This window comes from Narcine bancroftii, chromosome 3 (assembly GCF_036971445.1).
Source record: "Narcine bancroftii isolate sNarBan1 chromosome 3, sNarBan1.hap1, whole genome shotgun sequence".
Taxonomy (NCBI): domain Eukaryota; kingdom Metazoa; phylum Chordata; class Chondrichthyes; order Torpediniformes; family Narcinidae; genus Narcine; species Narcine bancroftii.
The window spans coordinates 261,051,389-261,078,387 of NC_091471.1; the positions used below are offsets into that span (position 1 = coordinate 261,051,389).

The following is a 26,999-nucleotide window of genomic DNA, read 5'->3' on the forward strand; positions in this document are numbered from 1 at the left end:
AGGACAGAAAAAGGAAGTAGGGACAGCTAATTATAAGGGATGAGTTCATGACTGCAGGGAGAAATTATGCTGGCTCATCAGATAGTGAGGTAATATTTGGGAAAGCAAAATAAGGAAAGCAAAGGGTAGAAAGCATTGAAGGGAGTTGCTACCAAACAGTAGCTGCAGGGTCATGCATTGCATTAATCAGGAAATTAAGGGGGTCAGAAAATAGAGGAAATGTGGTAATCAAGGGGACCTTATCTACATTTAGACTGGACAAGTCCAATTAGAGATAGTTGGAGCATGAATTCATTGGAATGTCTGGAAGAAGGCTTTCTAGATCAGTATGTTGAGGAACCAATGGAGACAAATAACAATTTTAGATCTGATATTATGCAAGAGAAAGGTTAACATGTTCTTAAAAAGAACATTTTTAGGGAAGAGTGACCATAACATGATGCAGTCTAATAGTGAGTTTGGAAATAATGTAGTTCAGTCCAAAACTTGGGTGTTAAATCTAAAGGGCAAGTCAGGAGTCTATGACAGTAATAGTTAGTATTGAAATAAACAATTCATGATTTGTAAAAAAAAATCTTTTCAGGAACATTAACTGAATGAGAAATGAAAGACTATTAAATCTGACAGAGGATTATGATCCCCAGAGATAGCAGTAGGCTTGAGGACTGGGTGCATTCTAAAATTCAAGATCCCTTCATTGTCACATAAAAAGACAGTACAATATTACACAGAATTTGTTTTGGTCTGCCAGAAGTCAGATTTGCCATCAGCAGAAATTGCCTGAAGTGCCTCTTAGTCAAAGTTCTTGGGAGTCACTATCTCGGAGAATCTTTCCTGGACCCAACACACCAATGGCATCGTGAAGAAAGCACCTCCACTTCCTCAGTTTTCAGAGGATTAGCATGACATCAGAAACCCTGGCAAATTTCTAGAAGTGTGGTGGTGGGTGTGCTGACCAGCTGTGTCATGGTTTGGCATGGGAACACCAATATCGGTGAAAGCCAAGCCCTCCAAAAGATAGTGGACACAGCCCAGGACATTGCAGGCAAAACCCTCCCCAACTACTGAGGAACACTGCCATTGGAGGGCGGCAGCAATCATCAAGGATACACATGCTCTGTGCTGAGCTAGAGGTGCCACAAAACTCACACCACCAGGTTCAGGACTCTATCATCAGACTCCTCAACCACAAACTCAGTCAGACTCATTTAAGGACTCTTATTTGTCCACATTGATTTTGTTTTTGTTCTCTCTGTATTGCAGTCAGTTTCTTTTTAAACATTCAATATCGGCTTACAGTTCTTTGTTTACCTGTGTACAATGTGCAGTTTCTTTTTTGCACTAACAATAAGTGGTAATTTTGCTATGCTCACAGGAAAAAGAATGTCAGGGTTGTGAGATGTCATGGATGTACTCCGACAAAAAAGCTGAAATCTGAGAAAAAGAGAATCCCTTCTGAGTCGCTGAGTTTTTTCAAAAAAGAACCAAGAAATTGCTAAAGAAAGGTAGAATATGAGAAGTGACTGGAGAATTCCAAGAATTAAAAGACAACTGTACAAATGTGAAAAGAACAAGGGAAAATGAGATGGGATAAAATTTAGAGTGGGGAATTTGGAAATGGCAACAGAAATTGTGTCTGACCTCAAGGAAGAAGGCAAAAATCCTCCCAGTGCACCAAAAGTCAAATACAAATATGGAAATAAAAGTAGTGAGCATTAGTAAAGAAGTACTTCCAGATAATTCAATGAGTCAGAAAATTGGTAAGTGCCACACAAAAATCCAAAAATAAGATGCTGGAAATCTAAAACCAAAACAATGCAAGGAACACTCAGGAGGCTAGGCACCATTGGTGGAAAGAGAGAGGAAAAAATAAAATTTCAAGTCAAAGACACTTCATTCAATTTGGGGAAATGAACTAATTTTTAAGTTGTATAGAGGGATAGACAAAGGGAATATATGCAGAGGACTCAAAATTTATGGTCATGAAATTTGTTGTTGGCAACAAATGAAGACTGGAGTCTGCGATGTCGCAGGCCAAGTTGACAACCCTCTGGAATTTTATCTTGTCCTGAGAGTTGGCGCCTCTACACCAGTGATGCAACCAGACAAAATGCGCTTCACATTACACCAGTAGAAATTTTCTTGAGTAGGGCAGAATCAAGATTGCCATTGGGATGTTGATGAAAGGCTTCTGGTTGTTAGACAAACAGATTGGGAAATGGCTGAGAGAAGTGAGTGAATAAAATCTGTTGTGGAAGTTGTAAAAAGTAGCCAATGGCAATGTAGTGGATGCAATTTATCCAAGTGTTCCAAATATCTCTGATAAATATCCTATGAAAGAATGTTCAGAGAAGCAGTCTTAGTATACAGAGAAGGAACAGTACAGTTCAAACTGTACTTAGGGGAACTGCTGTGTCATCTTGCAGATGATTGAAGTTCAAATGAGGTTAATGTGGTTTGTGTGGAGTTTGACGTCTTGGTCTAACAGCCTTTATCCTCAGTCAGCTAAAGGTTGTAGAGTTGTTGTTTGAACCTGTGGAGAGGCACATGGGAATAAATGAATCTCTCCATTAACCCCAGTACCCTGGTACTAGCTGCTTAGAAATATATTGTTTATGCTAAACCCTGAATCTAATTAATTTGGTGAAACCAATCACTAAATATTGGTGATTCTAATCTGCTTTAGCAGGTGTGACAAGAGATCTTCATAAACACTGATGAAAGAACTCCACCTCAACACATTGGAAATCTGATTGGATTCTCAGGTCCAAGATTGTGCCAAGACTGTGAAAAAATTATCAGCAGTTGACTCACATTGGCTTCCTTCACCCAGTTATTTAAAAATTCTTGTTCAATCTTGTTCATCCCAATCTCCGTGACTTCCATGATTCTCAAATTCTGGACTCTTGATTGCCCCTGGCTTCCATTTCTTCAATTATTGGTGACTGTGTTTTTATGTACCAAGGCCTCATGTTCTGCGCAGCTTTCCTGAAATCTGCAACTTGGGAGTTAACTGGGCTGCTGTAAATTGCCTCTCCTATTGAGTGGTGGAATCTGCGAGAGTTGATGGGAGTGTGGGCAGAATAAAATGTGATTCATATCGAATTCATGTAAATTGGAGCCTGATAGTGGGTGTAAAACTCGAAAGACTGCAGACGCAGTGATTGAAGTAAAAACAATGCTTGAGAAACTCAGCAGGTCATACAGTGTATTTTATACAGCAAAGATAAAGATACATAACCACCATTCTGGATGATCCTTCAAGAATGTACCTGACATTTGTGACGTTTCCTGTTCAAAACAGTGCCATGCAACAAAATCTGTTGAGCTGTCGTCACTCTTCCCTCCGAACAAGGAAGCTGGTGTTACAAATCTAGAGGACTCCAAAACTCAGAAATTCACTAAGACAATTGTTACTTAAACAAAAGTTGCTTTTAATCTTCTATACACATAATAACAAGTTCAAACTTTAACTTATTACTATTAACCCCCTTCTAATTCTTAGTGCTCGCGTATGTAATGTGTATATGTTCAGGAAAGTACTTTGTTTCACAGTCCAATCAATCATTCATTTCTCCAAGCTCGCCATTATCAGGCAATTCTTATACTGTATACAGAATTTAACATTTATGAATCTTCACCAGGGTCTGGTGTTTAAAGTTAAATGCTTACCGCTCAGAAAGATGCTTGTTGGTTTCAGAGAAATTTGTTGGACCTCACAAACTAACTTCCTCCAGTCACTTCAGTGTCTTGCCAAAGAAACTTGCCTCATCATGGGTTTTCCAAATGAACCTCTCTTCCAGGTCACCACAGAGTTCCTCGTTTCCCTTATTTCAGGAGCACTCTAGCCAGCTATTTCCTCTAAGGACTGCAAGGGTTTTGAACAGGCTGAACTCAGACCTCACAACCCATCTTCAAAATTAGGTTTTTCAACAAGCTTGCCAGCTTGCAGCCTCAACTGCTACTGTAGAACTGACTTTTCTCCCTCTCTCTGAGAGTAGAATCCTGTTTGTTTTTTTTCCTCTCTTGGCTTAAAAACCAAATACCTCTCCCAAGGCCAATCTTTGAAAGATCTTATCAGTACTTGAGCCTGGACTCTGTTCCAATTTGCTCCTCCTTTTGAAGTTCTTTCCAAAGCAGTTCCATTGTCTCTGCAAAATCAGCCAGAGCCTCAATGTCTAACTTCAGCAAAGTTCTTGCATTTTAAATGAGATGTCTTTTGTGGTGTTACTGTTTGTGAAGTGACCTACACTAAACCCCTTTTAAAGACATATTTATCCATAACCATATAACCCATAACACCGGGACCAGAGTGGAGTCGGGACCTCTCCAGACACAGTGAATTTGGCTGACTATATTTGCAGCCTTGGCTATGAAGCCTGAAATTACCTGCACAATTTCCACCACTTTGCATTTCAGACTCAAACTGGGTGGCTGCACTGTTTAACAACAACATTGAAGCACAGAAGTTAGAAGCAGCAGGTGAAAAAAAAGGCCTTAGTTGGATGAACAATTGGAGTGCAGGGGAAAAGTAAGACGATGCAATCATGTACATTAGCCATGATTTGAATGCTAGAGGCCCAATGGGCTGAATGGCATAATTCTGCTCCTTGTGTTCTTGTGCAAGGGGAACTGCTGAGGAATGGAAAGGATAGAGGATGGCTGAGGGAGGCTGCAACACACCAATGGGGAAGGAAAAAAAAACACCTGCATTCAAATGATAGAGGAAAAAGTGAAGGGAGTTGCATGAACATTTCGAAAATTCCTGAATTACACTGGACAATAAAGATTTTGCTTCCTGAACACTTTTGAGAGTATTTTATGAATTTTGGACTGCTGATCATAAGAATCAACTTAAAAATTTCCTATATCAATGCTTTTTTTTAGATATTACCTATTTTTGTGATTTCCTGTCATCTGCTTCAAGCATACAAAACTATGAAGTGCAACGTGTTGTTGAAAATTCATTTTCTGTATTTGCAGTTGGACTTCTTCCCTGCTGATCTTGGTACAGTCAGTGACGAACATGGTGAAATATTTCACCAGGACTTTGCGATCGTGATATCAAGGGAACTGGAATCCATCAATGCTGGCCAACTATTGTTGGTCACTGACATGAGAGGCATCAGATGCTGAGTACTAATGAAAATCAGTAGCAAAACATTTTAGGTCAGTTGAACCAACACAATATGTCAGCAATGTTATGTAAATAAACATGCTAAAATCAATAAAAGTCAAATTTAATGTTTCTCAACTTCCTCCGTGATACAGCAAATCTGAAATTATCTTTGCATTCAGCTTGAAAATTTTTCAGGAATCAAACCTTTTGAAAAAAATTAGTAGTCAAGTGTTATTGAAGCTGTGAATTCATGCACAACCTCCGGATCGCTCGATAAATTGTCCATATTGAGGCATTTGTATTTAAATCCACCCATCTCTCCATTACATCCTTCAACCTTTTTGGATGTGGGTACATGCACTGCTTAAGAGTGCGATCAAGGCCATCCACGCTGATTCTGTTGTTGGGTAAAGAATGCAACAGCTGTCCTGTTGTGAGACAAACCAGCTCACTGATGATGAAACGGACCCTGTTTGCCTGCTGCCAGGATCAGATTGAATATTATGATTAGAATGGAAGTAGTGATCACACTCATTGACCACCTCAAACTATTTCCATAGTCAACTCTAGACTAACTGGTCCTTCAACCTGTTGCTATTAATGGGATCAATTTTTGCATAAAGTGGCTGAATCATTGGATGTGCTCGTGTGCCATAGTGAGAGAGAGAGAGAGAGAGAGAGAGAGAGAGAGAGCCACACACAGACAATTTAAGCACATTTGCTTTATTTTTTTTGTACAGTAGAGCCAGATTATAAATTTCACATCCGTTTGAAACTGCCACTCTTTCCAACTTGTTCACAATTAAAAATGTTGTTTGCAAGTGGCACCTGTATACTACCTGCAGGGAAGGCAAGGTCAGGGGTGAGAAGTTACATCACCACTTTGTGTGCTACATGCACGGTGATTGAATTAAGTGAGGCAACACCACAATACTACTTATAAATAACACAACACAATGGTAAAGCTAAGTAAAGAAAATGGTACAGGAGTCTGAACAAGCACTTCAGTACAATACTGCAACTCAAAGCTCTCTAAGAGATTTAACATCATGGAGTGTTCTCTTTATCAGGCTATTGTTCCAAACTCGGGCTAGTCCTGTGACTTCTTCACCCACCCCTTTACCAAGACTACACAGTCCCACACAGGACTTATGCAACCCTTCCCTTCCCCTATACATACAGGGCCACATACCTTTTCATGTTTTAATGCCTCCGAAAATATTTACCATGGTTGCTGCCTGATTTGGGCACATAGGTTTAGAGATGGGGGGCTAATGTCATTTGAAGACCAAGCGCCTAGGAAAGTCACTGTAGTTTCAGTCGAATTCGGGAAGGGCAAAGCTACCTCTAGTGGCAGGACTGTAAATGAGTTTTCTTTTCATAAATGGTACCACAAAACCTGTTCCCACTTGGCTGTTTAAAAAAAAACTGTAGTTTTCTCTTCTACATGCTTCATTTTGATTTCTCCTGTGATAGTGTAAAGTTCTTTCCTCAAACCAAAGTAAGCAATGGTGACCATTGCTCGGTTAACATGTGTTGTCCTGAACACTCTTTACACGGACAGTTTGTAAGTATGTGGCAAGTAATATTTGGCTGACACCAGCTCTTTACCTTTAACTTGCAAATCCTAACTGCAAATTTTCATGCATCCAAGTCAGATACTTACCTAAGGCCAAAGTGTGCAACTGTGAACCCAGGATCATTACCTCAATATGGACTGCAGGCAAGAAAAGCTAACACTGGGTGATAGGAATAGGGACTGTCCAGTCCATCCATTGAGAGAAACATTGATATCTAAATAGGAGAACTCTGTAAGACATCTTTTTAAAAAAATGTAGAAAGTGAAACAAGAGCATTGTAGATCTCCTATAATTAGTTCATCCTCTGACATCAAGGGGATCATGTGTGTACAGCTGGGTCCAACCAGAAACACCATAAACATACGAACCCAATCATTATTGGATATCCAAAATTATCCAACTGGAGCACCGTATTCTGCCGTGACATGATGGGCTGCAAGGTATACTGAGTTACCACATTATCACATATACTACAACCAGGTTTCCAGGCACAATGAGTTCCACATACACCAAGTTACCAGGCATAGTAAATTATCAGGTGAGCTACTGGATTACTAGGTACAGAGTTACCAGGCTACTGTGAACACTGATCATGTTACCTGGTTACCATGTACAGCAAGTTTCCAGGTTACTAAATATAGCGAGTTACCAGGTTAATGTGTACGAGTCTCCAGGTACAGTGAATTATCAAGTTACCACATATAGCAAGTTATCAATGCAGCAAGTCACCAGGTATAGTGGGCTCCAGCAGGATAAGTTTTTATTATAAACATTCTGCAGTTTTTCAGGTCTTTTTTTATTTCATGTGGCCTCCAACCCTCTCAACCTGTGCTATGAAGACCATCCTCCACTTTCCAGCAATTCCATCACGAGCTCATCATTAACCTGAAATAAAAATAATAATCAAATAGGAATTACAGTACAAGTCCAAAAATCTAGACCACTCAAAAATGTGGACTTTGAAAACTCACAAACTTTTTCAATTTAGATTTTTGTATGCGTGTGTAAGGGCCACAGATGCACAGTGGCAACAAGGGGCCACGCTTAATAGATATATTCTTATCGCAAAGAAATTCAATTGTATACTTTTTTTTATTTTACAATGTTCGTTTATAAACATAATTTCAAGCAATACACAGTTTTTTTCTGTTGTGAAAAAAATTATGTTTATATTTTTGTCAAGCGTTGACTTTTCTTTAAAACTGCTAATTTTGATAAATGAAGCGTGCAGTATTTGCTAATGAATAAACTATCAAAATTTACCTGGTTTATCTCTTCTTTATTCCTCCTTAAATTTGAATTTTAAAGTTACTGCCCGAGAATCTGGAAAATCCAAAAATCCAGACTAACCCAAACCCCGAGCAGTCCGGATTTTTAGGACTTCTACTCTATTTGATAAGTACAGCTGCGGGAGGGGCAAGGTCAAGGGTAAGTGATGTCCAGCACTCCTTGGTAATTGAGTTGTGAAGCTACACCAAACACAATATGATAAGCACCATGGTAAAGCTTAGCAATGGAAATAGCATTAAAGGAAATTCAGTCCAACATCTTCAGTATAATTCTCTTTATAATTCACACTCTGAAACTGGTTTCGTTCATTATTCATTTTTTCCCATTTTACCATCTCCCTGCCAGATTGCACCCACCTCACCTCAGGGTGCTGGGAGACAAGGACTGTAATTCTTCTGAAGGTACATACCATTCCATACGATAGTATGATTGTCTGAATTTGCCCCGATACTTCACCCAGTGGATGGCAGGCTATACTAATAATGAAATCATTAAAGCCACACCTTCCGTGTTAACATTTAAGAATAAATGCACTTCACATAATGCAGTGAATCAATAGAAGCAGCTGACAGAGGTGAAGCAGGTGGACACACCATCAGATTCAGAAACTGCTCCATCAGACTCAACAATAAAATCAATCAGCAACTTATTTAAGGACATTTTTTGAATTTGTTTCCTCTCTGTATAGCAGTTTGTTTACATTTCTTTCTTTGTCTATGTGTTAATGGTGTAGTTTTTTGCACTACCAATAAGTGGTAATTTTGCTTTGTCCCCAGGAAAAGAATCTCAGGGTTGTATGTGATGTCATGAATGTACTCTGACAATAAATCTGAAATCTGATGGAAACCTGGTTTTGATTCCCCTCTGCCATCATAAACAAGTGATAGAAGCCAAGGTACAAATCTAATAGGGAATTAAGAAGAAGTGCCTTTACTCAGAGAATGTGGAATTAGCTTGGCAAAGTGTTGGAAGCTGAAAGCAGCAGTGCATTTGAAGGAATTGTGGTTAAACAGTCAGGGAGCAAAGAGCAGAATACATGGATGGGATTTTATAATGTAGGATAGGAAGATGAACATTAACACCAATGTGGATCAGATGCCCAGAATGGTCTGATACACAGCTGTACACTTCACATGAACAAAAGCATAAAAATTGAGACTTTTCAGAAGCCAGTTTTGACACTCTCAAGATCTCACTTGGTTATTCCACATCCTTCACAGAGACATACATACCTAAGAATTTAACAGTTTGCTTCTGAACGCCATCATCATCCGTTTGCGAAAAGTTGCAAATTCGTTATCCCCATCATCTCTCTCTTCTGATGCACCAACTCCCAGCCCAGACCTGCCTGTTGATGTCACACCCCTATGGGAGAGAGAGCTACCTTGAAAGATTTCTAGTAGAAAGAATTGAAATCAAGACATAGGAGCTAATGGGAGAAGCTGTATTTATTTCTTCAACTTCTATTACAACAATAGATCTGTCACTCATCAGTATTTATCTTGTAATGATAACAGAAAATGCTGCAAGCACTCGAGCAGTATTTGTGGGAAGTATTTGGTAGTCGAGCAGTACTTGTGGGAAGAGAAAATAGGGCCCATATTTTGGGCCAATGTCACTTCATCAAACCAGAAAAGCAAAAGAAAACAACTGTGTTAAGTTGCAGATAATTGGAGGGAACATAGGGTGCAGAGAAAAGTTGCCAAGGTAACAAATATTTTAAAAAACCCACCTGGAGACAAAAACAAAGCAAATTGAAACAGGAAGAAGCCAGCCAACATTATAAAGGATTCCCATCACCCTGGTCACAACCTTTTCCCACTGCTACCTTCAGACAGAAGGTACAGAAACCTGAAGACTGTCGCCTTTAGGTTCAAGAACAGTTTCTTTCAAATAGCTATCAGATTCTTGTTACATTAGTAAGGGACTGCTCCAAAACCACAAAAGGATAGTCTTCTCTCGATTTGCACTAGGATAATTGAATATTATCTATCTTTTTGTATTATTGTCTCTTTTTAATTCAATTACATAATATTGTAGTTTTTAAAAAGTTTTTGTAAACAAAGTAACATACTCAACTGCAGCAAGAATTTCACTGCATATGTACATTGTACAATGTGTATGACTATAATCTCATTATCATTACATCTGCGAAAAGAAAAAGGAGCAGTAACCTATGAGAATGACCCCTTTGGAATTCTGAAAGGGAGAGTAGAATAAAGGTCACTTTTCTTCAACTGTGTATTTCCCTGGACCAGTCAATAAGGCTCTCAAGTCTCCTTTTTCCCCTCATTTCTGCTCTGTTCTCAGCCAGAACAGAAACATTTTGCTGCAACTGTACAGGATAGTGGTGGGGCCATGCCTGGAGTACCATGTGCAGTTCTTGTCTTTCTACTTGAGAAAATATGTACTGGCTTTAAATGCAGAGTTGAGGAAATTAATTCCAGGGATTTTGGAGGGGGGGGGGAGGTGCGTGGTAGGCTATGAGGAAAGATTGTGTCACCTGGAAAAAACAAAATTATAAAGGGATAGATGTTAGAGACTGGAAAGTTGTTTCTATTGGTAGCTGAGATTAGAACTAGGGCACATAGCCAGCCTCAAGATTTGGGTGAGTAGATTCGGAGAGAGATGAGGAGGAAATGAGGAATAGTGATTCTGTGGAATTTTCTCCCGAAAGAAGCAATAGAGAGTTAGATAGATTTTCACATGGTAGGGGAATTAAGAGTTATAGGGAAATGGCAGGTAAGTGAAACCAAGTCCACAGCCAGATCAGCCTTGATCTTCTTGTATGGCAGAACAGGTTTTTTGGGCTAAATGCCTGACCTGCTCCTATTTTTTTAATGCTTTTATGCAACTGCAGGAGATACAATATCTATTCTTTTACCAATTTCCTTCCTCTCATCCAGGACATAACAGTCTTTTCATGAAAAACAGCAATTCACTTGCATTTTTTCCCAATTTAATGCATTGTACTCAGTGGTCACTCTGTAATCTCCTCAACATCGGAGAAACCAAATACAGATAGCTATTGGATTACACAGTGCAAGAAGCCACTCTCCAGCTGTTCAGTCCCATTAGTTGACCTGAGCACCCTGCAGCAGGACCCTTTAATTCTCCCATCCTGCTCCACTCTAACCTGTCTTCAGTTTCCTACATTGCTCCATCAACAATATGCAATATGATCTTGATGTGTGAGATGGAAAGTGTGCTGACCAGCTGCATCATGGTCTGATATGGGAACACCAATACCCCTGCATATAAAGCCCTCCAAAAGGGAGTGGACACAGCCCAGGACATCACAGGCAAACCCCACCCCCATTATTGAGAATATCTACAATGCTAACAAAGACCTTCACCACCCAGCACGTGCTCTGTTCTTGCTGCTACCATCATGAAAGAGGTATAGATGCCTCAAGACTCACACCACCAGGTTCAGGAACAGTTGCTCCCCCTCCACCATCAGACTCCTTAACAAGAAACTCAATCAGGGACTCACCTAAGGACTCTTGTGAATTTTATTGATTTTCTTTGCTCTTCCTGTATTGCAGTTTGTTGGCATTCGTTATCTGTTATACAGTTCTTTTGATTGTTTACATGCTTATGCTGTGTGCAGCTAATTTTTGCACTACCATTTAGGGGAAATTCTGCCGCCCCCGCAGGAAAAAGTAATCTCAGGGTTACATGTGATGTCATGTATATACTCTGACAATAAATCTGAGGACAACACCATAATTTTGGTCTGGGTATGTTGAAGCTCTTAGGGCTTAATACTGAATTTGATCATTTCAGCTGACCATTTTTTTTCCTTTCTGCTGATGTGGTTGCACTTTTCTGTTTAACTTTTCTTCACTGCCTCCAGCTGCCTTTTTTTGAAGCATTATCATTTTGACAATTTTGGTTGACTTCACACAGTTATCTCCAAGCTCCACAATTCAATGCTTGTTTTCTCACTTTTCCAGTTCTGATGAAGGTTCTCGATCCAAAAGTTTGACTGTTTCTCTTTCTATTGATGTGGTGTGCTTTAGGCATTTTTGTTTTGGATTTACATCATTTGCAGTTCTTTCTTCCAAAAATTATATACTTGTAATACAGTGACAGACCATATCCACCAGTAGTGCATTGCAATGTTGTACAAAGGCAAATGCACCCACCAGTAAAGCATCCCAGTGTCATTCATTGTTAGCTCACTATTTACCAGTTCTGCACTACAACATTTTACACGACAGACCCTTTCCCACCAGCACTGCACCCTAATGTTTAATACTTACAGGCATGCACCATCAAGGGCAAGAAAACATGGATGAGAATTGTACATAGGTCCCCAAACAGTAATGATAATGCTGGGCCATCGACTAAATCAAAAAATGATATTGCAAATGTAAAGATTTACTATTCAATCTAGTTTTAAACTGAGCAATAATACTGTGGAGAACTAATTCAAGAGATGGTTATTGAAGAAACAGGCTATTTTAGATTTAGTTATGTGTTTTGAGCAAGGGGAAATTGATGATCTGGTAGTTAAGGGTCTTTAAGGACCAGTAATCATAATCTATATAGATTTTAAGAGATTGGTCCAACTGGAAACCAGTTATAAATCTGAAAATCAAAATAATTCACACAAAGCATCATTTAAAGAATGAATACATAGTTTACAAATATATATTGCCTTAAGGCAATTTAAAAAAAGTGAAAAGTGGGCAACTTGTTACTATCAACAGTAGTTATATTAGATCAAAGGAAAAGATAATGATCCCAAAAAAGTCATCCTGAGCATAATGAACATTTCAGATTTAAACAGAGGGCCAAGACATTAAAAAAGAAAAAGTTGAATACAAAGAATCCTAACATGACATAAACAGAGTTTTTATACAGTATTTACATACTTATACACACGTATACCAGATAAACATTGTGTGTACACTATATATATTTATGTGTGTGTGTGTGTGTGTGTATCTGTGAATACTGTATACATGTGTGTATACTGTATATGTATGTGTGTGTATATCTATGTGAATATTGTATATATGTGTGTATACTGTATACATATTTATGTGTGTATCTATGTGAATACTGTATATGTATACTGTATACATATGTGTGTATCTATGTGAATACTGTATATGTATACTGTATACATATGTGTGTATCTATGTGAATACTGTATCTATATGTGTATACTGTATACATGTGTGATTGCATGTATACTATATATGTGTATCTATGTATGAAGACTGTATGTGTATACTGTATGTATATATGTATCTGTATGTGTACATACAAGTCTACTATATGTATACTATACATGAAAATATACTGCATATATGTTTGTGTATACAGTGTGTGTGTGTGTGTGTGTGTGTGTGTATATATATATATATATATATATAGTGTGTGTGTGTGAGAGAGAGAGAGAGAGAGAAAAGAGGAAACTATTAATTTTAATGTTGATCCCTTAAAGACCAAGTTTTGAGAAGTTATTATTGGGCGGCACAGTTAGCCAAACACTATTACAGGGCCAGCGACTCGGGTTTGCATCCGACCCTGCCTGTAGGAGTTAGTAATGATTTTTGTGTGGGTTTTTCCCAGGTGTTCCAGTTTTCTCCAACATTCCAAAAAAAAAGGTTGAAGGTCAATTTGGGTGTAAATATTTTGTTTTAAAAGATCAGTGAATAAGGAAACGGCACAAAAATTAAACAAAAAAATTGTCTCTGGCTTTAAGAAAGCATATAAAGAAATTTTATTGGAAATAAAAAAAAGACTACAGGTCCTGAGTAAATTCATAGCCGAAAGAAATTAGCAGTGGTCAACAATTAGCAATGGAAAAGTTACGGAGACTGAAAATTCTAAAGACCCATCGCCATGCATCCTAGTGGTTTGAACTAGTGGTGGAAATAGTTACAGTCCGTGTCTGTTGACCTATTGATGCTAATCCCATTTACATGCACTTGGCCTGTTCCTTCTATGCAATGGCTTTTCAATTTATAATCAAAGTGCTTCTTAATAGTTGAGAAGTACCTGTCTCCACAACAGCATTGCATTCCAGATTTCAACCATCCTTACAGTGAAAAGATTTTTCCTTAAATCTCCTCTAAATTTTTAAATCTTTTACTTTAATCCATGCCCCATCTATCAAAGAGAGGTTACTTATTATCTACCTCGTAATTTACTACATTTTAATCACGTGCTCCACTAACATTCTCTGCTCCAAAGAAAATAAGATGACCACATTTTTCCTTATAGCTGGAACAATTGATCCCAGGCAACATGATGCTGAAAGAACTCAGCGGGTCAAAGAAGTCTAAATTAAAGGGTTTGAGCTGAAAAGTTGACACTCCCCACCCACCCCAAAAAAAACAGATGTTGCTCAACCCACAAAGGTTTTGCTTCAGATTCCTATATCTGCAGTTTCTTGTGTCTCCAGGCAACATTCAGGTGAGTTTCCTCAAACCCTCTCAGTGAAATCACATTCTTGCTAAAGCATGGGCACACAATGCTCCTGCTCTTGCCTAACTAATGTCATACCCGGTCTCTTAAATCCTTATGCCTTCACTAATTAAAGCAAAATATCTTGTACGTCTTCTCTACCAGCTTGTCTATCAGAATTGTTGTTGTCAGGAATTCTTGGATATAATCCTCTTACTGGTTGTCATTAGATTCTAGAATGGTTCCTACAGATTGGGAGGTCACAAATTAAACCCCATTATTTAAGAAAGGAGGGACAGAAAAAAAAAAACAAGAGCTATTGACCAGTTAGCCTGATATTGCCAGCCTGTTATTAAGGAAGTGGTAATGGGGATCTGACACAATAGGATTGGGCAGTGTCATAGATTAGGTCTTAGAAAGGAGTCCAGCTTGACCAACCTATTAGATCTTTATCAAGTTGGAAATCACATATCAATAGGAGGAATCAGTGGATGTGGTGTGTTTACTTTCTGAAGGTCTTTGATAAAATACAAGGGATTTTTAAACAAAATTAATGGAAACAGTTTGTGGGTAAAATACTGATATGGATTGAGGATTGGTTAACAGATTGAACAGATGGGATAAACAGATTACCTTAAGCAAATATGGGTGTTGCGGTCCCAGTTGTTCAAAATCTATAGTAATGTAAGATGACAGGATCAAATGTAATATTATCCAAATTTGCTGTTAAAAAAATTAAGTTACAGTGTAAACACAGGGCTATGAATCAGCAATGGGATAGATGGATTTTTTTTAAATACAAGGATTTGAAAGGATTTTGTGCACAGAGACTTGGGTGTCTTGTATATGAATCATTGAAAATTGCCATAAATTGGCGTTGCAGTTAGCGCAACGCCAGCGATCAGGACTGGTCCGTGTTTGAATTCCGCACCATAAGGAGTTTGTACGTTCTTCCTGTGTCTGTGTGGGTTTTCTCCCGATGGGGGGGGGGGGGGGGGGAACACACAGACTCCAGACTCCAGACTCCAGACTCCAGACTCCAGACTCCAGACTCCAGACTCCAGACTCCAGACTCCAGACTCCAGACTCCAGACTCCAGACTCCAGACTCCAGACTCCTACAACCGTTCAAAATGTACTGGGGGTGTAGGTTAATGGGCAATATGTAAATTGGGCAGTATGGATTCATCTGTCGAAATAGCCTCTTACCGTACTATACGCCTAAATTTAAAAAAATGTTTACCAAATGATTAGGAAACTTAACTGTAGATGGGCCTTTAGTGCAAGAGGAAATTTTTGAATTATAGAGAGCCAGGGTGAGACAGCAACTGGAATATTGTGTTCAGTTCTGGTCTGCTGATCTAAGAAAGGATACATTTGCAATAAAAGAAGTACGACTCATATGCACAGAATGATTGCTGGTGGATTTGTCATACAAGGGAGAGGCTAAGCAGATTTGACAAACATTTTAGTAAAAACACAAAAATGCTGGAGGAACCATAACAGGTAGAGATATATAATCAATACTTTTTCAAAGTACCTAATTTTTACTACAATCACAGCAACTGCCGTTTTTTGTGTTTCGCTTGGCATATATTTTTAGCATTTAGAACAATGTAAGTGTCTGATTAAACATACAAAATCTTTCAGGAAATGCCATGATAGAAACATAGAATGCTACAACACAGAAACAGGCTCCTTCAGCCCTTCTAATTTGTGCTGAACCATGTTTTTTGTCTAATCCCACTGACCTGCACTTAGTCCATAGCCCTCCATAACCCACTCAACCATGTACTTATCCAAATTATTCTTAAATGTTAAAATTGAGCCTGCATTCACCACTTCACGTGGCAGCTCATTCCATACTCCCACCACTCTCTATTTGGAGAAGTTCCCCTCACCCTCCCCCTTGACTTTTTCCCCTTTCACTCTTAACCCATGTCCTCTGGTTTAGTATTTCACCTACCTCAGTGGAAAAGACCTATCGACATTCACTCTGTCAATCTCCCTGAATTTTAAATACCTCTATCAAACCCTCCCTCATCTTCCTATGGTCTAGGGATAAAGTTGTAACCTGTTTAACTTTTCCTTGTAACACAGTTCAGGCAAAATCCTAGTAAATCTTCTCTGCACTCTTTCTACCTTATGGATATCTTTTCTGCAGTTAGGTGACCAAAACTGCACACTATACTCCAAATTCAGCCTTACCAATGTCTCGGAAACGCCAATGATTGAAATGCAAGTTTCTTGTTCCAACATGAAGGAAATGTATGCAAACCACGAACTACTAACAAAACTTTATCCCACTGATAAGAATGATGTCTGTGTCAAGACCCCAAAGGAAACTTTTCATTACAGGAGCTCTGGCCGAGTTTGAAACCAGAATCCAGATGTGTGGGGGAGGTGGGGGGCATACCGTCCAATCTTGTCCAATCCAGCCCCACCATCAATTATACCTGTTGACGGGATCTCTGATGCCCTGTTTATCTGAGCCCAGTCCCTCTCCATCCTTCCAGCCCATCTTCTGCAGCATCTGGTACCCAAGGTTGTCCGTTGCCAGTTTGTTTTTGACATAATTTACATCCTCAGTTTTCTGAAAGAGAAGCAGTTGCTCAGAATAAATCTTTCATACAAGCAAATGCAGATCAATTTAACCAGAACCAGGGTTCCTGAATGGCTCAATGGGTAATCATTTGGTCTCAATCTCAGCAATCTGGAAGGTTGCTTCTTTAGTCTGTGCTGATTTCGCTAAATTTAGCCAAAGTGATAATTTAGTGGGTTGAGTTTTTTTCTCAGCATCCTGTGTAGGATGTAACCAGTCTGGGCTCTGCTGATAAAATCACACAGAAATGCTAGAGGAACTCATCTGATCTCACAATATCCATAGGAGGGAAAGACATTTCAGACCTGAGCCCTTCTTCAAGGTATAAGCAAAGGACAGGAAGGCATCAGGATAAAGACTGAAAACTGGCAGTGGGGGGGGGGGGGGGGAGGAGTCCAGATGAACACATGATGTTAATTGGTTATGATAAGAAGGGAGATGAGAATTAATTTTGGTTCTGTGAAAAGAGATAGAGGGAAAAGGGGAGAGGGAGAGAGAGAGAGAGAGAGAGAGAGAGCGCAAGCTGGGTAAAGGCGACAGGAAGAAGGGGAAAGGATGAACAGAAACCGGAGAAGTTGATGTTAATGTAATCCGATTGGAGAGTGCCCAGTCAGAAGATAAGGTGTTGTTCCTCAAATTTCTCAGTCTGGTAGTGCATGAGACCATGGACAGACACATCAGCAAAAGAATGGGTCGGGGAATTAAAATGGGTGGCCACTTGGAGATCCACGCTACTATGGTGGACAGAGCCGAAGTGCTCAACAAAGCAATCTTCCAGTCTGCACCCAGTTTCTCCAATGTAGAGACCACAACGGGAGCATTGGATGCAGTAGATGACCTCTGCAGATTCGCAAGTGAAATGTTGCATTATTTGGAAGGCATGAATGCTGTTGAGGGAGGAGGAGTGGGCACAAGTGAAGCCTCTCTTGAGGTCACAGGATTGGTTGGGAGGGAGAAGTGGGCAGGGAATCATAGAGAGCAGCTCCTACGGAAGGTGGAGGCAAATGTATCTGGTGCTGGGATCACGTAATTGGTGGCAGAAATATCAGAGGATATGTTGGACACAGATGCTGGTGGGGTGGTAGGTGAGAACAAGGGGAATCATGTCCTTGATGTGGAGGGGGCCAGGGCAGATGTGTGGGTAATGGAGGATATGCAGATGAGGACCATATTGATGATGGTAGAGGGAAAGCCATAATATTTGAAGGAGGAGGACATCTCTGATGATCTGGCATGGAAGACCTTGACCTGGGAGCAAATACGTCAGAGATGGAGGAATTGAGAGAAAGGAATGGAATCCTTACAGAGGACAGGGTGTGAAGAGGTGTGGGAGATGGTGGATTTGTCGAAGATGTCTGTTGAGAGTTTGTCTTCCAAGATGGAGGGAGAGAGAGATGGAGAAAAGGGCGAGTGTTGCTTGAAATGGACCAAGTGAATTTGTGATCTGGGTGGAAGTTGGTGGCAGTAAAGTGGATAAAGTTAATGAGCTCAACATAGGTACATAAGGCAGCACCAAAATAGTAGTCAATGTAGCGGAGGAAGAGTTGAGGGGCCTTGTCAGGGTAGATGTAGCCTGGATTGCTCTTCTTAGCCAACAAAAATGCTGGCATAGCTGGGGCTCATGAGAGTACCCATGGCTATCCCTTTGACCTGGAGAAAGTGGGATAAGCCAAAGGGTTCTGCCAGCCAGAGGTGGGTGGTAATGGAGGGGAAATGGTTGAGTCTATTGTCCAGAGAGAAATGAAGGGCTTTGAGATATTTGATATAGGGGATGGAGGTGTACAGTGATTGGATGTCTATCTTAAACATGAGGAAGTTGTTGAAGTGATGGAGGACATGTGAAGTGACCCGGATGTAGGTGGGGAAGAGTCTGGGGAGGTAAAACAGAGTCGAGTTAAACAGACACCAATTCAGTGGGGCAGGAGCATGCGAACACAATGGGTGTTCTGGGCAACTAGCTTTGTGGATCTTGGGTAGGAGGTAGAAATGGGCAGTGCAGGGTTGGGAAATAATGAGCTTGGAGGCTGTGCTAGGGAGATGAGTTCAGTGATGGTGTGTGATATACTGGTTTGATGAGTTTTGGTGGGGTCCTGTTGGAGAGGTAAGTAAGAGGTGTCTGAGAGTTGTTGTCTGGCTTTGGCCAGATAGAGGTCAGTGTGCCAGACCAGCACTATTCTTGTCTATGGGTATTATGTAAGGGTGGGATTAGTGCAGAGAAAGTGGAGGACCAGACATTCCGAGGGGGGTGAGATTGAAATTAGTGAGGGGAGTCATGAAATCATTACAGTTGATGTTTCGTTACCAGTTGGAAATGTAAAGGTCTGGAACAGGCAGAAGTCTTGAACAAGGTGTCCAGGAGGAAGAAGGTTTAATGAGGGAGAAGGGATCTGTCATGGGGGGGGGGGGGGGTCGTGTACAGGACTCATTAATGTGCAGGCAAAGAGGGAACAAAGACCTTCATGAGGACAGAGCATTCAGAGAGGGGAAGGTCAGATGTATGGTGAAGACCAGGCAGGGGTTTGGAAGGAGGGTCAATGGGGTGGATCAGGAGGTGAAGAGTGGGAGGGGCTAAGGGATGGTTAGGGAAGTCAGGCATTAGTCAGGGAGGGTTCATGGGAGCCCAGAGCCAGGATGGGAGTTTGAGACAGAGGCTCAGTTCTGTAGGTTGCAGGGGCCAAGGTGGAGAACAACGTCCAAAGCTGAAGTTCTGTGGGCTTGTTAGGTTCAGAGTGAGAGTTCATGTCGGAGGTTGGGTACTGTAGTTCACCGGGGCCAAGGCAGAGATCCACATCTGAAGCTCAGTCCTCTGGTCTGCCGGGTTCAGGATGAAAGATCACTGCTGATCACCATCCATTAACTTGAAGCATCATGCTCATGGGGAATGGAGATTTGGACTTCATTGCACTTTTTTCTGGAGTTGAAAGTATTGGAGACTGGGATCATATGAAAAATGGTCAGAAAGAGCTTTTGAAGGGTGCCCAATGTGTGAGGAAGTGTACCTGTAAGGCTCATGATATTTGAAAAAGAGTGACTGATTTTTCACAAATTTAATTCATCCCAGAGTGCTTTAGTCTCAATTTAACACATTGGAACTCTTGTGAAGATTAAAATAAAACTATCAATTTGATTGTGCAAGCTCCCCCAAACAGCAGAGTGACAATTGCCAGTGTATCTGTTTTTTAAACTTAGCTGATGGACAAATATCAGTTCAGGACAGGGGAAGCTCTGTTTTATTTTCAATAGTCCCAAAGCAACTTTTACTTCCACTCAGGAGATTTTTTTTAAAAATATAAAGTGATTCCTTCAGAATCACACTGAAGGTGTCAACTTGAATTACAAGCTGTCCCTGGAGTGGATCACAAACTCAATCTTATCCTGAACTGAGAACTTCCAAATAGCAATCCAATTAATGACCAGTTCATAGCACAAGAGAAAGACATTGAGCCCATCAAGTCTGAACTGGGTCTATAGAACAATAATACTGGTAGATCCATGCCATGTCTCCATAGCCTTACAAGATCTTTCCTTTCAGATACCTATCCAGCTCATTTGAATACAACATTTAGTTTGTGACCCACTACCAATTGAAAACACTCTTCTTTTTCTTTCCTTTGTGATTTTAAAAAAGTTTCCCAAAACCTCCAAGGAGAACAATTCTAGCTTTTCTAACTATCCATTTAACTTAAGTTGTGGAGTTATTTTAAGAAAACCCTTCAATATTTCTAAAGCATTTGCCACAAATACTCGTGAAATCGTTGATACCATGAGATTGTTTTTTTTTGTGTGACCTGTCTAAAAGTCAACTCCCCTATTTTTGAAAATGCCTGTCCATCCAAGCTCCCAATGCCCAGACAGCAGACCCTCTCCCTGGGCACCCATCCACCAGAGCTCCAGACACCCCAACCACCCTCTCCCCCCCCCTCCCACCCATGGATCCTCGCCCCATCCAGCCACCCATCCTAACTCTTAATGCCACGACTGGGAACTTATCACCAGTCCTGGCCATCTGAGCTCCTGATGTATTGAACAACTCAAGTACTTATCGAGGTCAAAAGTTTGACCTGTGTATAAGTCAAATCCCTCCTCCTTTTTTTTTGGCCTAAAAAGTTGTCCAAAAATTTGACGATTACATGAGTATATACAGTATAACTCCATTTATCCAAAATGATCAGGATAGGGCCTATTTTGTACAAACAATATTTTCAGATAACTAGTCTTTTTTTTAAAAAAACAGCCCAGTAGTAACAGCAAATCACTTGTAACAGTGTTTAAACAGCAGCAAAGGAAGGATTTTAAGTACAAAATAAGATAAAACCAACACCAAAATACAAAATTCTTCTCAAAGGATTTTCCAAATTTTTTTTCAACCTGTGACGTCAGTTTGGCTCCGAAAAAAATTCGGATAACGGAGGATTCTGATTGTTTTTGGATATCCTCATTCATCCAAAATTTTTTGGAGACGAAATGACGTCATTTTGACTTCAAAATCTTTCGGAGAGATGAGGATTTCTGAAATCCTCAATTACCCGAAAACATTTTTGGAGCCGAACAAACACCACTTCCAGGTCCAAAAATTTTTCGGAAAACTGGAGTTGTACTGTACTTTTTTCCTCAAATGTGATGGCCAGCACTGCAGTCAAAGGCTTATCAAGTTTCTTCATGATTTCTTTTCTTTCACTTGCTATTTCTCTATTTATAAAGCTCAGGATTGTGTCTGCCTTTTAACCACTTTCTTAACTTTCAGCAAATATGCACCCATGGCCCAAATCCCTTAGCAGATGAACCATGTTTAGGATTGTACCCCCTAGTTTATGTTGCTTCTAATTTATTTTACCAAAAAAACAGGAGATTTTACCTTCCATCTACCTGCCCATATCTCGTTGTAGTCCTATTATTATCCTCTTCTCAGTTCACTAGACTTTCAATTCAACCAATAAATTGATCCTTGTACTGACTCCTAAAAATAACCTTTCTTTATTATCCTATTTTCTACTAATCTGCCAATTTTTTATCCATAATGCCATAGTCCCTTATTCCATGTTCTTCAGTTATCTGGCACATCTAACTCATTTGAGGCTTTATGCATACCACATCAATTGCATTTCTCTCTTCTACCCTCTCTTGTTTCTTCAGTAAAAATTTCTATCAAGTCAGTTAGATACAATCTACCCCTTTAACAACTTATAATGCCTTTCTCTAATAATTTTATGCTTCTCCAAGTGGCTTCCAATTGTACCTCTCTTTATTATTTCTAGAACATAGCTTACTATCAATATTAAACTGATTGGACTGGGTTTATTGCTAATAACCTTCTCGTGGGTTTTTTTTTTAGATCCTCACTTCAGATATTTGGAAGATTGACTACCTCTGTAATTCCTTCCCTTAACTCCTGTAGCAACCTCAGATGAATCTCACGCAGGCCAGTTTTAGATGATTTATCCACTTTATACGCAGCTCTCCTTTCTCGTACTTTGTCAATTTTTAGTAAAATCTTCCTTCATGAAGCCTGATGTGAAATATCCATTTACTGCCCTCATGAGCATTTTCCTTTCTGGTCTTTGATCAGTTCCCCATTATTTTCCTCTTCACATTCCTATGGAATATTTTTGATTCCCTTTTATGTTTGCTGCCAGTATTTTCTCATGATCTCTGCCTCTTCAACTTCCTTTTTTTTAATTCCCCTCTCAACTACCTTACATTAGTCTGTTTCTCACTTGCGATGGGAACCTGACATATGTTGTATGCTCTTTTTTTCCTCTGTATTTTATTCTCCATTTTTTAGACATCCAAGGATCTTTTAGTGTAAATTCCCGACTCTTCACATGTAGGGATAACCCTAGTCTGTAGGTGAAACATTTCTATTTCAAAGACCTCGCATTCAAATTTTAATTCAAATTTACTTGGACCAGATTTGCTTTTATCTCAATAAAAGTGGCCTTTCTCAATTCACTACTTCACCTTTGGAATATTCCATATCTTTCTCTGCAGCTACTCTGAACACTGCGTTTTTATGATTGCTGTTCTCTTAATAACCCACCACTCATATTTGATGCAATTCACCTGGCTTAGTTCCCAGAAGTATTTAACAACACTTTTCGGGTTAAAATAGTTTTAAGATTGAAAGCTTCTCAACACAATGCACAAATTCTTCCCTTTGACCTTAGTGCTATTAATACTCCAGACGACATTTGGATAACTGAAGCCTCCATTATCCTTTTGCTAATCTCTACAGTTTCCCGCCTTCCCCCACAATGTCCCTTCTCCTCTCATTCAGTATTCCACTGGAGTATCAGTGTGGCTAATGGGACTCGTATCTCCTGAAGTGGGGGGGAGGAAATTACCAGGGTACCTTTTGAGTCAATGAAAGATGCTGCCCAGTTAGCTGAAGTTAATAATTTAAGGAGAGAATGGAAGAAAATGTGAAAAACTTAAAAAAGACTATTTGGCTTCACTTAAATTAAATTAAATTCTTTCTACAACACAAGGAAATAGAAGCATGGGAGAGGCTCCTAAATAAATAACACAAAGTTAAAACTTTTTTTTTTAAACTACAGGATAAATATGTTTTATTGGGAATCATATTGAAGGTTGAAAGGATGGGTACAGGTGTAGAAAGGCCAAATATAGGAGCATATAATGACATCTGGTAACTTACCGGCTTTTTCTTCGGTTTGTATGCTGGCTTGTCATAACCAATTCTCTTCAACTCTCGAACTGAAACAATAGCATAGACTTATAAATTAATTATACCAATTGTTTTGTCAATAAATAAATAGTGTAACCTATATAATCTTCTGGATTAATGATTTAAAAAAAATCTCCATACAGAATTTCCAGGTGCCAAACACTTTAGATTTTGGAATAAAAATTGAATAAATTTGCGGAGTTTTTGATGTATCCATTGTAATGTATTTGTTTTAAAATATTTTATGTACATAACTACTATGAAAATATACAAAATCTTTCAGAAAAACACTCATTGATTATATTCATGCCTTGGCTTTGATAACATTTGTTAATATTTTATGAAGAGTCATTGGGTTTAGTGAAATTCAGTTTTTGAATTTTGGATATTCAAACTGAATCTTCTGCAATATGGCTTTAGATTTTGGATCTTTTTCCATTGAAAGAAGTTAGCTACAAATTATTTTAAAACATGCTTTTAGGTAACTTTGAATGCGATTATATATTTCGGAGCAGTTTTGATGGAAGTGATACATACAAAAGCTATTTATGAAATAATCAGACTTATCAGAAAACATTTCAACCACTGTCAGACTATGGAGGGGAGATTAGAAGGGACAGATGTCTTTGGGCACAGAGGAAAATTTTAAACAATGTGAAGCATAGAACATGAGTGAGCAAAGATTGGGAGACTTCAAAGAGCTGGTTTTACCCTTCCTTGGGGCCTCTGCATTTAGCTCTATATTCATTTACATTCCACTAAATGCATCACGAACACCAATACCCTTGAGCGTAAAGCCCTCCAAAAGGTAGTGGACTCATCCCAGGACATCACAGGCAAAACCCTCCCCACTATTGAGAACATCTACATGGAATGATGCTGGCGGAGAGCAGCAGCAATTATTAAAGACCCTCACCACCCAGCACACGCTCTGTTCTTGCTGCTGCCATCAGGGAAGAGGTGTAGGTGCCACAAGACTCACATTACCAGGTTCAGGAACAGCTGCTCCCCCTCCACCATCAGATTCCTCAACAACAAACTCAATCAGAGGTTCATTTAAGGACTCTCACTTGTGCCCTTTATTGATTTTCTTTTGTTCTTCTCTGTATTGCACAGTTTTTATACATTCATTTTCGGTTTACAGTTCTTATTTGTTTACATGCTTACGCTGTGTACAGTTTATATTTTGCACTATCCATTAGTGGTAATTCTGCTGCGCCCGCAGGACAGAGGAATCTTTGATGTGATGTCATGTATGTATTCTGACAATGAATCTGAATTCATTTCTTTTAAACCATTCTGTAAAAGTCAATTTCACTCATCTTGTGTAAATCTGATAACATACTATATATATTCAAATCTAATAATGGAATTTAAATTATTTAATTTAAATTTTATATAATCTGAATTTAGATGCTATGAGGGACACTTAAGAAAGTGTGCAAATTGCATGAATATGGCCCAGATCACAGTAGAGCTTTTGTTAATTTTCTATCATGCAAACTGTAGAGATTTACTCAAATAACTTTGAATTCAATGACCATAATTAAGGGGCCCTCTAATTAACTGCTGGATTAACATTAGGGAAAAGAATAGTTGGTGCAGCATTAATGCAAGGTTGTCATGTCTTCAAATTCCATTCTCGAAATTGAGGAGCAAAATAAAAGCCCAACACCTTTTTAAAACTGAAATGGTGGATCATAGCTGGCTATTTGATGAAAAAAAAAAGCAGATCTAACAAAAATTAAAACATTTTGTCTGTAAATTATAACTTTCTATTGTTCCTCCAGGACAGATAGGTCTTGCCATTAGGGAAGACTGGAAGGCAGATGGGGCAACTATTGCATTGAGCCAACATTCTGATTCACATATTTACAGTGGAGCATTGTTTTCCCCACATTTTCCTTACCTGGTGATGGGGCAGCCCTTGGCCGCACTTTTTTGGGTGGCAACATACCCACTTTCAGCGTTAGTCCCTTCCTCTTTCTGGTGCGCAGGGTGGAATGACCAGAGGATCCAGCCTCTGGTGCAGGATCTGTGGAGCATTCTGATTTCTCTGCTAGTGCACTGTACTCTTTCACCTTCTCTTTATAATATTTGTAGTAGGAACTGTTCTCATCGTAGAGAAACCTAGAGACCAGAGAACCAAACCAGTGCAATCACCCTTTTTTTTTTAAAAAAAAGCCACTTCCATTTCTGAATGCAGAGAAGTTGCAGCTTATATGGCAACAATGCAGTCATAATTTATAAAGTAGCCGGTGCAAGCACAAGATTTCCAGAGCACTTTGCAGCCAACAAAGTATTGTTGAAGCAGTCCCTGCTGCAAGGTATAAAATGCAGCAGGCAATTTTACACACATGCAGCTTCCAAAAATAGCAATGTAGTAACGAGCAGATCTGTTTTAGTGGTTCAACACCAAACATACCAAAAGGTCACATTACACCAAAAAAGGTAAAACACAGTTGATGTTTCAAATCAAAGACCCTTCATCAGAACTGAAAAGTAAGAAGATGAGTATGTTTGAAATAGAATTAAAAGATAGAAAAAAAAGTGAAGGAATGTTTGGGAGAGGGCAATAAAGCTGAAACATACTTTAAAACCCAGCAGATAGAAGAAAATAATAGATACAATTGAAAAAAAACAAAATTAAACAGCCACATTTGTAGGGAATAAAAGCGAAATAATGGGAAGGAGGAGAGGAGATGTAGAATAGGCTGACAGGAAACTACCTGATTAATTTAAACTTAATACAGTGTTAAGTTCTAAAAGTTACATTGTGCTAGTTGAGACTTCCTTGAAACATGCTTGTCTTCTCCCTTTTCTAATTCTGATGAAATATCTTGACCCAAAATGTCAACCTTGCTTCTCTACATACAGATGTTGATTGACCTTCTAAAGGCTTTCAATATTCCCCATTTTAGTTTTATATGTTCAGCACCTTCAGGTTTTTAATCCATGTTATTCAATTTAATTGGCATTTCTCTCCTTGAATTTCCATCTTGGATAAGCTGCAATTCTCTATGATGAGATTTACATTCAGTCTCTTTTAACTGTACTCATGCCCAAAGGTTTCCATTTCTATTTGATAAGATACGGACCAAATTTCAATTTCACAGCCACATTATTTTCCTAAAAAAATGTGTCTGGTTCCAACTTGTTCCAGGTGGATTCCAAGCGAAACTTAACTTTTCATAGTTTGGATCCATCCATGATCACAGGTATGTTCAAAGAAATCAGTCATTATTCTTGTCATCTAATGCATGTTTTTGAAATCTCTACAATCCCACCAATTTTCTCT

The 26,999-nt window shown here is 39.3% G+C and overlaps 1 protein-coding gene across 10 annotated transcripts in view; it reads right to left on the reverse strand.

The window, feature by feature from the left end:
* Nucleotides 1-7,432: 7,432 nt before the first annotated feature.
* Nucleotides 7,433-26,999, reverse strand: part of LOC138758626 (SURP and G-patch domain-containing protein 2-like) — a 35,237-nt gene continuing 15,670 nt past the window's right edge. For 8 of the 10 annotated variants that reach the window (XM_069927863.1, XM_069927867.1, XM_069927865.1 and 5 more), the window contains 5 exons: nt 25,611-25,831; nt 23,672-23,730; nt 16,871-17,007; nt 9,222-9,354; nt 7,433-7,584 (listed from right to left, as the gene is read on the reverse strand). In XM_069927863.1, coding sequence (XP_069783964.1) covers nt 9,222-9,354; nt 16,871-17,007; nt 23,672-23,730; nt 25,611-25,831 — 550 coding nt within the window. In that variant the 3' untranslated portion in view covers nt 7,433-7,584. Of the gene's footprint in view, nt 7,585-9,221; nt 9,355-16,870; nt 17,008-23,671; nt 23,731-25,610; nt 25,832-26,999 lie in introns of those variants that run through there. The other 2 variants (XR_011354360.1, XM_069927869.1) reach the window with 2 other exon arrangements.